A 16,839-nucleotide genomic window follows, 5' to 3' on the forward strand; every position below is an offset into this window, starting at 1 on the left:
AGCCAATCAGCTATGAGAAGGCGCTCTTCCTGACCTTAGACTGAGAGGCCCAATACAGTCATTGGCCCAAAATACGGGGTAAGCAGAGAGGAAGAGGCAAAGCAAGACGGTTTACTCCGCCCAAAATCTGTCCACGACAATAAGCCTACAAAGTGAGGAGTTTTGTATGGAGGTCAACGAGTGTCGAATTTGGTCAACAAAAAATGTAATTGCTCATTTGCGACGTGAGACTTATTTGATCGAATTGAAGTTTAGCAATGGTTAGTTTGTTACGAATGCACTGATATAAGTGAACGAGCGTGGCATTCCGGCAACTTTTGGGGAAAAAACTACTTTTATCGGAGTTGCGCCGACTGAGGGGGTTGTGCATGTTGATCACACGCGTATCTGCCCTCTTATTGGCTAGAATGTTCCAACTGATTTCGCCTCCTCCCGCCTGCCTTCCATCTTTGAGGACATGTATTTCCATTGTTAGAGCGGTCACTCGACTGTCTTGTCAATATAATATAACACCTTTGGGGTAAGTAATACAATATTAGCTAGGCTAGTTAGAGACTGACATTAAAATGTAGCTATATTACAATTAGTATTATTGTCAGATAAATGTTCCTTTTGGCATATTTAATCACATCTCTGACGCATTTTACGTCATGTTCAGTAAGTGTATTACCCTACTGTACTGACCGTTTTCCCGTTGTCCGTCCCATCGATGTTTGCTAGCCAACTATTTCTTTAGCTAGCTAGTTAACATTACATTAGCTCGCTTTATCAGAGCGAACACGAACGTCAGTTTATCAGAAACGTGTCATGATCATGCCCGAACAGCTGGAAAGAGGATTGCAGACGACAGTTTTCGCTTTTACATACTACTCTCTGTCCTGTAACGTTAGCTAACTAGCTAGCAAATATTTATAATGACAAACATATGTGATAGTCCCTGTCTCTCATACTCATTGAGCGTGTCAGATGAAAATGGTTGAGTATAAAGTACTAGTGTCTTTCTAATCCTATGTATCCCACTTGCATATCATTCACTGGGATAAGGATATCATGGGAGGTGTGAAGCAGGAGCAGAATGATGGACCACCACCAAGAGGCATGCCGTCCTCTGATGCAGCACACGAAGAGGCAAGAGAAGGGGAAAGGACCTGTACATACTGACATGAATAGCACTAAATTCTGTACAATTACTGGCTGTGTATACACAGACTACCCACGGTTTGGTTATCCAATCCTTTCCAACATGTTGCTACCATTCTATAAACTGATCTTGCTTAAATGGGTCAAGAGCATTGTTATGATGATGTTATGCTATGTTTCCCGACTCTTGATGCACACTTTGACATGGTTATCGTTTTATCTTTTCATCCTGGATAGCATATCCGTTCTCTTTCAGTACAGCCTGTGAAGAAGAGGGGTTGGCCAAAGGGTAAGAAGAGAAAGAAGGTTTTGCCCAACGGTCCCAAGGCACCAGTGACTGGATATGTGCGCTTTCTGAATGAACGACGAGAGCAGATCCGTGCCAAGTACCCTGACCTGCCCTTTCCAGAAATTACCAAGAGGTTGGGTGCAGAGTGGAGCTGCTTAGCACCTAATGACAAACAGGTACCTGCAGGCTTTGCTAGGGAAATGTAGAATGTATGAACAATTACCAATTATTTTCCCCAGGTTTGTATTTAGTGGCAGTGCATTCAGTAGATTTATGTGTAGTTGTAGTTATATAAATAGGTATAGGTGTGCCACGATATGGTCTGTTTGATAAGCCCAGGTAGGCCTCATTTAAAAACTACAGGCTATCATGTTTCTTGAGGAGAAGCCTGGGATTGGAAGATTGAGATCTCTTCTGTGTGTGTCTAATGGAGTTAAGAATGTACTGTAAGCTCACTCCACAGCAAGTTTAAAATGTTGCCAATGGAGCTATCCAATTTGTAAGTTTTGTAGAGCTCAAACTGTTGTCAAGGAGGGCAGTCACGTGTGTCTGTAAGCCGAGCATAACTGTTTCTAGCCTGTTATGTGGAGTAAGATATACTGTGAGTAGCGCACATGACGTTGGTTACATTGATGCTGTTGATCCGGGTCACTCAGCTGTGCTCTGTCCAGCTGCTGGGGTTGCGGCGGAGGAGGGAGGTCAAAGGGGGCGAGTGTAACCGATGTGAACTGGCTAGCAAGTTAGCGGTGCACGCTAGTAGCGTTCAGTCAATGACGTTGCTCACTCTGAGACTTAGAAGTAGTTGTTCCTCTTGTAATGATTGTTCATGGGTGACTGTTGTCGACGTGTGCAGAGGATGCCTGGTTCAAGTCCAGGTTGGGGCAAGGAGAGTGACAGAAGTAATACTGTTACATCTGGAGTGGACTGAAGTTTTTTTGTGTGCTGACCTGACAGCGCTTCCTGGATGAGGCGGAGCGAGAAAAGCTGCAGTATGCCCGGGAGCTGAGAGAATACCAACAGAGTGAGGCCTATCAGATCACCAGTGCCAAGATCCAGGACAAGAAGGTCAAGAGAGGTGAGAGTTGTGACACATTGTATTAACTGAGGGTTGTTGCACACACAGCTTCTATTTTATCCATTTGACAGGGTGGTAAAAACTTGTTTTTAACAAATCTGTCTTTCGTTCATTTGTTTTCTTTGAGCATTGTATATAATGTTTTCTTGGTGTTATTTTTCAGAGGAGTCTCCATCTGTCATTATCAATGCCAACAGTTCTGGATCAGCTGCTCTGAAGGTATGCTCTTTGTCTTACATTATTTGCTTCATCTTTATTTAAGCAGGTAGGCAAGTTGAGAACAAGTTCTCATTTACAATTGCGACCTGGCCAAGGCAAAGCAGTTCGACACATACAACAACACAGTGTTACACATGGAGTAAAACAAACATGCAGTCAATAATACAGTAGAAACAAGTCTATATACAATGTGAGCAAATGAGGTGAGATAAGGGAGGTAAAGACAAAAACAGGCCATGGTGGCAAAGTAAATACAATATAGCAAGTAAAACACTGAAATGGTAGGTTTGCAGTGGAAGAATGTGCAAAGTAGAAATAGAAATAATGGGGTGCAAAGGAGCTAAATAAATACAGTAGGGGAAGAGGTAGTTGTTTGGGCTGAATTATAGATGGGCTATGTACAGGTGCAGTAATCCGTGAGCTGCTCTGATAGCTGGTGCTTAAAGCTAGTGAGGAAGATAAGTGTTTCCACTTTCAGAGAGTTTTGTAGTTTGTTCCAGTCATTTTTAAAAGGACTGCTTTTTAAAAAGACTGTTAAAGGGTTGATTTGTTTTGAACTATGTCCTCTAGGGTTCAGACTACCTGTCCAACAGATTTGATGTTCCAATATTCACAGAGGAGTTCCTGGACCAGAACAAGGGTAAGAGACAGGCAGAGGAGGGTCTCTGGGACAAACACTGTTTCAGTGAAGAAAGTACTAACTGTTTCCTTATTAATGATTGTTTCTCTGCTCCCAGCCCGGGAAGCAGAGCTGCGGCGTCTACGCAAAGCCAACGTTGAGTTTGAGGAGCAGAATGCCGTGCTGCAGAAGCACATAGCAGACATGTACAGCGCCAAAGAGAGACTGGAAGCTGAACTGGGGCAGGATGAGCTCCGGACACAGGCCTTACACAGGCACCTGCTGGCCATCAAACACACCCTCGTCAGCAGTCTGTCCACCGTGGCCCTGCCAGGTCAGCACCTTGTCACTGGGGCCCTTCCATCCATCTCTGACCCTGATACTCAGCCTAATCTCTTTGTATGACTTGGCTGCAATTACTTCTAGTGCATTCAGAAAGTATTCAGACCCCTTCCCTTTTCCACATTTTTGTTACGTTACAACCTTATTCTAAAATGGATTAAACAATTTTCCTTATCAATCTACACAATATACCCCATAATGAAATGTTTTTTAGAAATGTTAGCAAATTTATTACAAATAAAAACATATCTTTATTTACATAAGTATTCAGACCTTTTGCTTTGAGACTGTAAATTGAGCTCTGGTGCATCCTATTTCCATTGATCATCCTTGAGATGTTTCTACAACTTCATTGGAGTCCACCCTAGTTGACTGTGTTTTCTTTTCAGGCACAGGTGAGACCCCCTCTCTTGGTACCCTGGACTCTTACCTGAGTCGCCTGAGTGGTACTCTGGAGAGCAACCCTCATGAGCACCGTGCCTTGCTGACTCAGCTTCGCGATGTCCTTTCTCACCTGGACAGGTAACACACCTGTGAATTTATCTAACACCTTGATGTAGAGGTATTGAGTTATGTCAGGGAACAGACTCTCTCCTATGTATTTATTTGGACAGTGAAGCTGAAATGTTTCATTGGTCTCTATACTCCAGTATTTTAAATTTAAGATTACATGTTTAATATCAGGCGACTGTATAGAACGTCACCTTTTATTTGAGGGTATTTTCATACATAGCTGTTTTACCGTTCAGAAATGAAAGCACTTGATGTATCTAGTCCCCTGATTTTGAAGCTATCCCCATTTTTAAGTATTTGGACAAATTAGCTGTGTTCTTATGTTATCTGAGTGACGCAGACATTATAACAAATTCATTGAGTGCGCCATGACATTTTTGCAATATTAGACTATCCCCGACTGTCTGGTTTTTATTCTTGTAGTTGTTAGTTCTCAATGATTTTATTTACACTTTGTTTAATTTTACACTGAAAATGTTTTACCATCCTGGAAATTAGGCCCACCACTGCTAAATGTATATAGGGGAAACACTAAACTCTACAAACTTGTTGGATGCATATTTGCAGTTTGCTTTGGTTGTTTCAGATTATGTTGTGCCCAATAGAAATGAATCGTAAATAATGTATGGTCCTTTTGGAGTCACTTTTATTGTGAATAGAACATGTTTCCAAACACTTCTACATGAATGTGGATGCTACCATGATTACAGATAATCATGAATGAATTGTGAATAATGGTTAGTTAGAGGCACAAAGATCATACACCCAAGATGTGCTAATCTCACCATTACAAATTACGGGAGGTTAGCATTTTTTTTTTGGGGGGGGGGGTGATATTTATGCCTCTGAGTGTACATTACCTAGTCTTGTGCATTACCATTCATATAACGTTGTCAAATTCAAACACTTGCTAGATCTGCATGCATACAACTTAACCTTGTTGTTTATGAATGATCACACTGTTCTGTCTCCTCCCTTATTTTCAGTGAGAAGCTATGATGGGACCTCCACACCCATTCTGACTTGATGTGGATCCTGGATGGTATAACAACAGGTCATATCGGTGCCCTTCAGTGTAGTCATGGGATAGATAGGATGTCTTTCTGATGTAACAGACAAATTACAAACTGATAAAACACAAGGCTCAGTCTATATAGCATTACTCTGTGGTATACAGAGTAATATATAAATTGATTAAATAAAGAAAATTCCTCAGCAATCCCCACACCCCCTAATTGCAAGGTGAGTTCCTAGAATTTTTTGCAAATGTATAAAAAAAATTAAAAAGATGACTTATTTACATATGTATTCAGACCCTTTGCTATGAGACTTGAAATTGAGCTCCGGTTTTTCCTGTTTCAATTGATCATCCTTTTAAATGTTTCTAAAACTTGGAATGGAGTCCACCTGTGGTAAATTCAATTGATTGCACATGATTTGGAAAGGCACACCTGTCTATATAAGGTCACTGACGGCTCTAGAGTTCCTCGTTGGAGATGGGAGAAGCTTCCAGAAGGACAACCATCTCTGCAGCACTCCACCAATCAGGCCTTCATGGTAGTGGCCAGACTCCTCAGTAAAAGGCACATGACAGCCTGCTTAGAGTTTGCCTAAAGACAATATTGAACTCTTTGGCCTGAATGCCAAGTGTCACATCTGGAGGAAACCTGACACCATCCCTATGGTGAAGCATGGTGTTGGCAGCATCATGCTGTGGGGATGTTTTTCAGCGGCAGGGACTGGGAGACTAGTCAGGATTGAGGGAAAGATGATCGGAGCAAAGTACAGAGATCCTTGATGAAAACCTGCTCCAGAGCGAGCACTCAGGACCTCAGACTGGGGTGAAGGTTCACCTTCCAACAGGACAACGGCCCTAAGCACACAGAGAAGACAATGCAAGAGTGGCTTCAGGACATGTTTCTGAATGTCCTTGAGTGGCCCAGCCAGAGCTCGGACTTGAACCCGATCCAACATCTCTGGAGAGACCTGAAAATAGCTGTGCAGCAACGCTCACCATCCAACCTGACAGAGCTTGAGAGGATCTGCTACGGAGAGGAATGGGAGAAACTCCCCAAATACTGGTTGGCCAAGCTTGTAGCATCATACCCAATAAGACTTGAGGCTGTAATCACTGCCAAAGGTGCTTCAACAAAGTACTGAGTAAAAGGTCTGAATACCTATGTAAATGTGATGTTTATTTTTAAATGAGCTAAAATGTCTGAAAGCCTATTTTTGCATTGTCTTGATGGGGTATTTTGTGTAGATTGAGGGGAGGGGGACAATTTAATACATTTTAGAATAAGGCTGTAACCTAACAAAATGTGGAAAAGTCAAGGGGTCTGAATATTTTCTGAAGGCACTGTATCTGCATGTGTACGGTCTTGTTCAGCTTTGGAGGCAAATGTCAGCCTTTCAGGCTTGTTGTGAACAGTCATTATGTCAACTGCTTACCTTGTTCCATTTATAGTTCCTATGGTTTATGGGGAAAAAAATCATGGGAAAAGCAGTTTACATGCCCTTTTCCCATATGTCTTCACTTGAAATAAGGAGATTGAAGAAGTGTACTTGTGTCAAATGAGAGACCAAATGAACTGGAAAAGATCATAGCAACATTTTCAGAATAGTTTTTTGTAATGCTATTGACATTAGGGGTGGGAAGTTTTGGATTAAGGTTTTTTTTGTCATTTTTTTTTTTTTTTATGAATTTGAAATTGAAGTTTTGTCTCCTTTTGTAATCATTATTTCAATTTCCAATAAAAGTAAATGTGTGTAATTTCCCGGATGAGCGTGACGCACATAGATCATATGGTGACACATGGATGATGTTGTCTGAAATGGCTTGATGACTCAATAGCTACTGATTGCACCTGCTGCCCTCACTTTATACTGGACAGAAGTACGGAACAAACGACTTGTCTGACCTTTAGTTTCTAGACCCCCTCCCCACCCCCCCTCCTCACCACCACCAGATGGTGGTATAGCTCCACTTAGAAACGTTGTCAGTGGTTAGCTTGAAGGGTTCTCAGTTTCTTTAAATTATACTAAATGTCTGAATTGAAATATTGATGTGGTTTAGATCCACTTTATTCGCTGGAGGCCTTTCCCAGTGTATCTTTTGCTGTGGTTAGACTTGATTAAGATCAAACCAACATGCCTCCTGAAATTATGCCTAGTAGGTCATAGGTCGGCGCACGATTGGCCCAGCGTCGTCCGGGTTTCCCCAGGGTAGCCCGTCATTGTAAATACGAATTTGTTCTTTACTGACTTGCCTATTTTAAAAAAGAAAGAAAAAAAGTTGGTGTTTCTGAAAGCTTTGGGATCAGAACAAGGAGAGGCCGTTTAATTCTAGGCACAGAACATAACCGTCAGTCAAGGTTCCGATGTCATGTAAACTATTGAATGAATTTATTCTATAAATCTATGGATTCCTAAATTATACTTGAATGTATTCTTGTTCTTTTTTACACATTACACTACCTTACTGCTTGTAGTACTTGGGCCTACTTGCTCGTTGTCATTCTTGGTAGTGGGCTTGAAGACAAGTTTAATGCTCTCTCTTAGGTCCAGTTATCTAATCTGAGGTTAGAAAATGCTGTAGACTATATTTTGGATTTTCAGCGGGACCACGAAACGTTCAGAGAGGCCTGACAGTCAGGTGTTGCGAGCATCCTTGGGTCATCCCGTCATCACTACCGTGACGTAAGTCTCGGGAACTGTCCTTACAGTGGTGGTGCTGAACAAGATGGCTGTGCGTCGGGGAGCGGAGAGCTGAGGTTGAAATATAACCCCCTAAATTGATCCATACATGAAAGGGAAAGCGCACGACGAAAGACTCGAAAGATCTGATTTTTTTTTTACTGTCGCAAAACAGTGACGTATAATAGTTTCTAGTAGAAACGGAGCTGACTCCATCCACCTATTTATACAGGCTATAGAGACGGACATTACTCCGAATTGAAATATCGGTGCCGGTGGAAGACATCTGGGAGCGATCATAGCCAGAGCTAAGAGATGTCATTGCTGTGCGTTGGCGGTAAGTGACAAACAGACTACTGAGAAATGCTCTTATTTACACGGGTAACCAGTTGCTCCGCGGGCGGTTTTCTTCAATTCATCTCATTTGCAGCTGATTCTGCTCTAAAATGTCTTAATTGTTGCCGTATAGGCCTAAACGACGCGCTGAATAGTACATTTGTTTTAAATTGGCTGTAGTCAAATTCATTTGACCAGAAAACTCGTTGTATTCTATAGGTGGCCAGACAGCCTACATCATTTTTTAAATGAGTCTACCTCTTGTTTTATTATATGACTGTCTTCTAATGATGGAGAAGCGGAATGAACATTGTCAGTCATCATAAACACTTTGATGTCTTGTTGATAAAATGGTCGCTGAACTGTCGTTATTGTAGTCTATTAACCGCAACAAATCACGCTCAAAATATGTTTGAATATTATCATAAAGCAGGCTACACAGAGTAAATATGAGTATCTGGAATATGATTGTCCGAAACTGAGTCCAGTGTTGGATTATGTCCCCGTGTGTAGTAGCTCACTAAAAAGGCGTGTACTGTAAATCCATGTTATTTTTGGTTTCTATTCAGATTTTTAAATATGTAGGGGTGGTTCGCACAGCAAATATTGTTCATTTAGTTTGTGTACTATCGCTTTTGGTTGTCTATCATAACGATGATTGCATTCCTTTCGCTTAAGAAATCGTGACGTTTCCAAGGAAATATCCTGAATGCAGCCTTTCTATGCGGCGACTACACTACAAATAGTCCCGTTTTTGATCGGGTTGTTTGAATATTAGCTGTGTTGACCTATTTTTTTCCACCTCAGTAACTTGTTTTCCAGTTAATTTGTTAGCTATTATTTAGGCATATAGTGGACTGCTTTCGGGTTTATGCTATTGTCACATAGATTCACACCCACAGTCACTTCCCTAAAACGTTGGCCTGTCACGATTTTTCTATGAAAGTGGTAGAGTGAAATGCCAGCAACCCTAAATTGTTTGTGGAGACAGGATATTTTCTTGGCACAGTACTTGGATAAACAAGCTGATTGCACAGATGTCAGGATTGAGACAGACTGCCAGATGTACCCGCGATATCTTCACATTTTGTTGGCATAGCAACCCTCTCCCTGGCATTTGGGACTTTTCCTTTAATTTCCCATTAGTAATGAGTGTACAAGTCAAGTATTTGTTATATAAAATCTCGTAGCCAAGGTGAGATTGAGAGACTGAGACTTTTCTTACAAGTGGCACTATTTTCACCCACTATCGAGAGACTGGGGGAAGAATGGGGATATGAGTACTTTTTGTTAGGCCTTCGTGTAGAAATGGCAGAGAGAACATGGCATTGACAGCAACCCAGTGGAGAAGAAATGTCCCCACTGTTACCATTTTTTTATAAACGCATGATTCTAACTATGGGTCTATTTGTATATCTTCAGATCATTAGTGAGTGCCCAGTGTGGTGCCCAGTGTTCAGCGAGAGAGCAGCTTTCTAGCGTCACATTACAATATCAACGAGTACACACACACTTCCTTGCAGCAATGACCGGGCTTGTTTTTAGTTGACAAGTCCCCAGTCATTTCTTCTTCCCACATGAATGTCCACTGAAGCTCTCCGTGTATTCCCCAGCATGTCATGCGTTCAGTGGCTCAGCTAGCAAGCATGGATAATGTTGTTATCCAACGGAAGGATAATTAGCTTGCGCCAGCCGAGGGCCGTTCAGCTCCATATAATCAGACGCTATATAACAATATCTCATGTTCTGTTCAGGTTCAGAATACATGATGTCTGGCTGTATCTCGACAGGCTGCTCCCTGAAAGAGAGCGAGCCCTTGGCTTTAATTTCATTTTTGTGTTTCATATTCTGTGGATTCATTGTTTTTTTAATGGAGACAGTTTTGTTCTTCATTAGGGCACATTACAATGGATCCTTTAAAATAAAATATAATTGACCTCCATGATATAGTTTATTATTAAAATGATAATAAAGCTTAATTTAACTGTGTGCGAGTAACTTAATTCCCCCTCTATTAGATTGAATGAGACAATATGACAGAAGAAAGCAATTATGTCGTCTCATTCCTGACAATCAGAAAGTTTCATTCTGTATCTTCTTTCTCTGTTTCTTCATAACTGAGAACTCCAACATTATAGAATTCCTGCAGGCTACATGTTTGAATTATATTGCTGTTTCTTGCTCTTTGTACAAGTACAACTGTTCTGAAGTATGAGGTGCTTGTAAGCTTTCAACTGGAAAATCTCAGGCAATAAAACCCTGGAGCTCTTCCGTAGGGCGAGAGTGACTATATTTCCTGCGAAGAGACACTAGCTTGTGTGCTTTTTTAAAAAGTGAGCTTTTTTTTTGTAACCCTCCTAACATCATAGCTAAACCGGTTTAGCATTGTGCATTTGAGCTGTGTGAGTCCCCCTCTACCCTTCACCCCCAACCCCCTATCCACTACTGTTCCGCTGTAGTGGTTATTTTTAGTAGTGGGGGTTCTGCTCTGCCTGCACTTGGATGAACAGAGAGATTAATGGAGCACGAGCCAAAGAGATAGAGAGGGAGCACACGCCACATGGCAGGAAGAGAGAGAGAGAGAGAACGAGAGGAAGAGTGAGAGGGAATGAGAGAGAGAGAGAGGGAACAAGAGGAAGAGAGAGCGAGAATCCAGACAGTGGATTGAGAGGTTGATGATGGGGGAGAGAGAGAGAGACATTTAGGCAGTGGATTGAGGCTGATGATGGGGAAAGCACTGCGTTGGAAGGGGGGGGGGTGAACGGATGGTAAGTGAGAGAGACATGGCGGAGGTGCTGAGGAATAGACAGCTGAAGAGGCTGGCTGAATGATTGGGTAGAATCCTGTTAGCTTCAGCTCTGCAAAGGGAGGCGGTGGTAATGGAGCTGGACATCTCTTTTGTTCTTTGTATTTTGCAGTGTTCCATGGAATCACCCTACAGGGGATAAAGTAGTCTGTGTGATGGTGAATCATGAAAGGCTTAGCTCTGAAGTTGGTTAAGTGCATCCTCTAACTCCTCCTCCTGCCCTGCAGACTAGCAAAATCATATTGATATTCAGATAAAACAAACATCCTCTTCAGGGTCTGTTGGGATGAGCTATTTTAGGAAAACAAATACATCCACTATTGTCACGCTGCTTCATCATTAACTGACTCTGACATATTAACCTTATCATATCAAGTCAGACAGCAGGAGGCACAATTTATTTTTCTTTTAGCAGAAATCTTGTGTGGCTTCATAAAAAAAGCCATTCTTGTTATGGCTGTTATGATATGGATTATTCATACAGGTGGGAGTGCTCCAGCTGGACCCATAATGATAGAGAACGTGTCAGTAGGTCATTAGGACTGGCCATGCCAGCCATGCGGGCATCTGAGTGGCAGCCCACTGCCACATTCCACTGTGCCCTCAGAGAAAAGCATTGGAGGTTATTTTATCCAACTCTGTGATTCCAAATGGGCCTTTTTCCCTAAGTCCCTTTTCTTAACTGCAGCTCTTAGAGATGAAGTGAGGGGAGGCATTCACCCTGGATTAGAAGGAAGGCTTTGAATATTAAAGCCCTGAACATGGGGTTACTTGGCATCGGCAGGGCGGGCGGGTGGGCGCGGGGTTAATGAATAATGAATGGATCAGAAAAAAAGGATTGCTTACCTAAAGTGATCCCCAATTTATAGAAGGTGACAGTGGTACCTTTACCTTAACAGACCTGCTTTCATTGTGTCACCCTTACTGGTCATCATATGTGAGACTACGTGTGTACAGACACACACACACACACACTGAATCCTGTGTGCTCCTCTTCTCTCTGAACCCCTCTCACCTGAGCATACCGCTGAGAGCCTTCCACTCAAATAGAGCTCTTGACATCTGTTAGTGAATACAGGCTTTGATGTTAAGACCCAGGCATTCTGCCATCAGAGGAAGTGTGCCCAGGCTGACTGAATTAGGTCCTTCCTTCCTCCTCCTCCTACGAAATGCCAGGGTCTTGTCATCACCCACGATCCTCACATGGGCTGATATGCATATTGGAATATGAAAAGAATATCTAAGATTTCTGATCTAAATTGCAAAATGAACATGTGTTTTGACGCTTGTCGTATACAGCAAACCTTTTCAGCTCAGGAAGGTGTGTGGGTTGTTAATATCTTTGTTGTTAGAAACCTGAATCTCTAGATTGATTGACTCCATTTTGTTTTTATCCATTACAGTATGGCTCACGCTTTTTGTTGTTGTTTTTTTTCCGTCTGTTTTGCAGTGAAGAAAGCCAAACTCGATGGACCCCAAGGTGAGTTGAGACACGTTTGACTTCGTCTTAAAAAGTCTTAAACACTGGTTTGTTTGATAGTAACACTGATATTCCTCATTGTTCCACAGAGAAATTTAACACCTACGTAACGCTGAAGGTGCAGAATGTCAAGAGCACCACCATTGCTGTGCGGGGCGCCCAGCCATGCTGGGAGCAGGACTTCATGTTGTGAGACTTCTTCCCCCTCTCCTCCTCTCCCTCATTTGTTCGCCTCTTCCTTTCTCCCATCCCACTCTTCTTCTTCCTCCTCATCCACCTCTCCCTCTATAGGAAAGACTTACTAGTTTCCCTCTCCACACATTGAGCTGCCCTGGGTCCTAAGTGCTCTGTCAGTGATGAGACCACAAGGCTCTGGATGCCTGATCTCAGATACGAGATATGCAACTGTTGAGCTAGGCAGCCAGCCAGCCAGCCAGCCAGCCAGCCAGCCAGCCGTCCATGCAGCCAGCCAGCCAGCCAGCCAGCCAGCCGTCCATGCAGCCGGGACAGGCAGTGACAGTAATGTGTTAACACCAGAGTGCACACATGTTGTGTAACACGGACTGCAGGGACTCCTGAATAAATGTTTTAAGTAGTGACGTTTAAGGTGCCCAGCAACACTCTCATTGTTTGGAGTGTCACAGTCACTGGGCAGGAGTTCAGATGAAGCCTTGGATAGGGCACTTGTCACAGAGTCAAAATGTTTTCAGAACTGATAACAGGAACAGGAAGTTGCCACGAAATGAGTACCTTTTGCATCTCCTCTTATTTTCAGTAGAAATGTGCAAAAATATTGAATTTTAAAAGCCTGTTATATTAAATGAAGTGCACTTTTAATATAGACCACATTCAAAATTCAGCTTCAGTTTAACTCACTTAAACCCAACATTTCTCCAAGTTTTCACCTTCACTGTAAAGGCCTCGCTATTTTGTTGCCTTGATGATTATTTATTCCTGTTACGTGAACTGAGATCTCATTTTAATTTGGTGAAACTATTATTTTTAAAATATTTTTTTCAAGAGAGACATTGAACATCGAATAGTCAAATCATAGTGTAAAAGCAGGTGATCTGGTTCTACACTTTTTGGCCATTTTCTGGTGTTTTGTGATCCAAAACTGAGCGGGTCGGAGCATAACACGTCAACCCTGTTACCCATAGATAGACAGGCTAGAATAACACATCAACCCTGTTACCCATAGATAGACAGGCTAGAATAACACATCAACCCTGTTACCCATAGATAGACAGGCTAGAATAACACATCAACCCTGTTACCCATAGATAGACAGGCTAGAATAACACATCAACCCTGTTACCCAGAGATAGACAGGCTAGAATAACACATCAACCCTGTTACCCAGAGATAGACAGGCTAGAATAACACGTCAACCCTGTTACCCATAGATAGACGGGCTAGAATAACACATCAACCCTGTTACCTATAGATAGACAGGCTAGAATAACACATCAACCCTGTTACCTATAGATAGACAGGCTAGAATAACACATCAACCCTGTTACCCATAGATAGACAGGCTAGAATAACACATCAACCCTGTTACCCAGAGATAGACAGGCTAGAATAACACGTCAACCCTGTTACCCATAGATAGACGGGCTAGAATAACACATCAACCCTGTTACCTATAGATAGACAGGCTAGAATAACACATCAACCCTGTTACCTATAGATAGACAGGCTAGAATAACACGTCAACCCTGTTACCCATAGATAGACAGGCTAGAATAACACATCAACCCTGTTACCCATAGATAGACAGGGTAGAATAACACATCAACCCTGTTACCTATAGATAGACAGGCTAGAATAACACATCAACCCTGTTACCCAGAGATAGACAGGCTAGAATAACACGTCAACCCTGTTACCCATAGATAGACAGGCTAGAATAACACGTCAACCCTGTTACCCATAGATAGACAGGCTAGAATAACACATCAACCCTGTTACCCATAGATAGACAGGCTAGAATAACACGTCAACCCTGTTACCCATAGATAGACAGGCTAGAATAACACATCAACCCTGTTACCCATAGATAGACAGGCTAGAATAACACGTCAACCCTGTTACCCATAGATAGATAGACAGGCTAGAATAACACATCAACCCTGTTACCCATAGATAGACAGGGTAGAATAACACATCAACCCTGTTACCTATAGATAGACAGGGTAGAATAACACATCAACCCTGTTACCCATAGATAGACAGGCTAGAATAACACATCAACCCTGTTACCTATAGATAGACAGGCTAGAATAACACGTCAACCCTGTTACCTATAGATAGACAGGCTAGAATAACACATCAACCCTGTTACCCATAGATAGACAGGGTAGAATAACACATCAACCCTGTTACCTATAGATAGACAGGGTAGAATAACACATCAACCCTGTTACCCATAGATAGACAGGGTAGAATAACACATCAACCCTGTTACCCATAGATAGACAGGCTAGAATAACACATCAACCATGTTACCCATAGATAGACAGGCTAGAATAACACATCAACCCTGTTACCCATAGATAGACAGGCTAGAATAACACATCAACCCTGTTACCCATAGATAGACAGGCTAGAATAACACATCAACCCTGTTACCCATAGATAGACAGGCTAGAATAACACATCAACCATGTTACCCATAGATAGACAGGCTAGAATAACACGTCAACCCTGTTACCCATAGATAGACAGGTAGAATAACACATCAACCCTGTTACCTATAGATAGACAGGGTAGAATAACACATCAACCCTGTTACCTATAGATAGACAGGGTAGAATAACACGTCAACCCTGTTACCCATAGATAGACAGGCTAGAATAACACGTCAACCCTGTTACCTATAGATAGACAGGCTAGAATAACACGTCAACCCTGTTACCTATAGATAGACAGGCTAGAATAACACATCAACCCTGTTACCCATAGATAGACAGGCTAGAATAACACGTCAACCCTGTTACCCATAGATAGACAGGCTAGAATAACACATCAACCCTGTTACCCATAGATAGACAGGCTAGAATAACACATCAACCCTGTTACCCATAGATAGACAGGCTAGAATAACACATCAACCCTGTTACCCATAGATAGACAGGCTAGAATAACACGTCAACCCTGTTACCCATAGATAGACAGGGTAGAATAACACATCAACCCTGTTACCTATAGATAGACAGGCTAGAATAACACATCAACACTGTTACCCATAGATAGACAGGCTAGAATAACACATCAACCCTGTTACCCATAGATAGACAGGCTAGAATAACACGTCAACCCTGTTACCCATAGATAGACAGGGTAGAATAACACATCAACCCTGTTACCTATAGATAGACAGGCTAGAATAACACATCAACCCTGTTACCCATAGATAGACAGGCTAGAATAACACATCAACCCTGTTACCCATAGATAGACAGGGTAGAATAACACATCAACCCTGTTACCCATAGATAGACAGGGTAGAATAACACATCAACCCTGTTACCCATAGATAGACAGGCTAGAATAACACATCAACCCTGTTACCCATAGATAGACAGGCTAGAATAACACATCAACCCTGTTACCTATAGATAGACAGGCTAGAATAACACATCAACCCTGTTACCTATAGATAGACAGGCTAGAATAACACATCAACCCTGTTACCCATAGATAGACAGGCTAGAATAACACATCAACCCTGTTACCCATAGACAGACAGGCTAGAATAACACGTCAACCCTGTTACCTATAGATAGACAGGCTAGAATAACACATCAACCCTGTTACCTATAGATAGACAGGCTAGAATAACACATCAACCCTGTTACCCATAGACAGACAGGCTAGAATAACACGTCAACCCTGTTACCTATAGATAGACAGGCTAGAATAACACGTCAACCCTGTTACCTATAGATAGACAGGCTAGAATAACACATCAACCCTGTTACCTATAGATAGACAGGCTAGAATAACACATCAACCCTGTTACCTATAGATAGACAGGCTAGAATAACACATCAACCCTGTTACCTATAGATAGACAGGCTAGAATAACACGTCAACCCTGTTACCTATAGATAGACAGGCTAGAATAACACATCAACCCTGTTACCTATAGATAGACAGGCTAGAATAACACATCAACCCTGTTACCTATAGATAGACAGGCTAGAATAACACATCAACCCTGTTACCTATAGATAGACAGGCTAGAATAACACGTCAACCCTGTTACCTATAGATAGACAGGCTAGAATAACACATCAACCCTGTTACCTATAGATAG

The 16,839-nt window shown here is 42.1% G+C and overlaps 2 protein-coding genes across 5 annotated transcripts in view; both read left to right on the forward strand.

Moving 5' to 3' along the window:
• The first annotated feature begins 143 nt into the window (after window positions 1-143).
• LOC118389603 (SWI/SNF-related matrix-associated actin-dependent regulator of chromatin subfamily E member 1-related-like) lies at window positions 144-6,979 on the forward strand. Of its 4 annotated transcripts, none has more exons than XM_035779517.2 (9): window positions 144-520; window positions 1,045-1,128; window positions 1,402-1,605; window positions 2,384-2,504; window positions 2,668-2,723; window positions 3,294-3,363; window positions 3,461-3,676; window positions 4,074-4,206; window positions 5,184-6,979. In XM_035779517.2, exons 2-9 carry the CDS (start codon window positions 1,051-1,053, stop codon window positions 5,194-5,196), a joined length of 891 nt encoding a protein of 296 aa, XP_035635410.1. In that variant the 5' UTR covers window positions 144-520; window positions 1,045-1,050; the 3' UTR covers window positions 5,197-6,979. The 4 variants fall into 4 exon arrangements, with proteins under 4 accessions (XP_035635410.1, XP_035635404.1, XP_035635390.1 ...); XM_035779511.2 differs by having other exon boundaries at window positions 146-520; window positions 1,378-1,605; XM_035779497.2 differs by having other exon boundaries at window positions 519-657; window positions 1,378-1,605.
• Window positions 6,980-7,934: 955 nt separating this feature from the next.
• LOC118358805 (protein unc-13 homolog A-like) overlaps window positions 7,935-16,839 on the forward strand; it is a 76,297-nt gene continuing 67,392 nt past the window's right edge. The window contains 3 exon segments of the mRNA XM_052529706.1: window positions 7,935-8,230; window positions 12,486-12,515; window positions 12,605-12,704. Coding sequence (XP_052385666.1) covers window positions 8,209-8,230; window positions 12,486-12,515; window positions 12,605-12,704 — 152 coding nt within the window. The 5' untranslated portion in view covers window positions 7,935-8,208.

This window comes from Oncorhynchus keta, chromosome 1 (assembly GCF_023373465.1).
Source record: "Oncorhynchus keta strain PuntledgeMale-10-30-2019 chromosome 1, Oket_V2, whole genome shotgun sequence".
NCBI lineage: Eukaryota > Metazoa > Chordata > Actinopteri > Salmoniformes > Salmonidae > Oncorhynchus > Oncorhynchus keta.

Excerpts from the sequence above, each read along its gene's own strand:
- LOC118389603 (XM_035779497.2), top strand. The coding sequence starts at position 604 with ATGTTCCTTTTGGCATATTTAATCACATCTCTGACGCATTTTACGTCA. Across the intron at positions 2,505-2,667 it reads GGACAAGAAGGTCAAGAGAG|AGGAGTCTCCATCTGTCATT; the intron begins GTGAGAGTTGTG and ends GTTATTTTTCAG. Across the intron at positions 2,724-3,293 it reads CTGGATCAGCTGCTCTGAAG|GGTTCAGACTACCTGTCCAA; the intron begins GTATGCTCTTTG and ends TATGTCCTCTAG.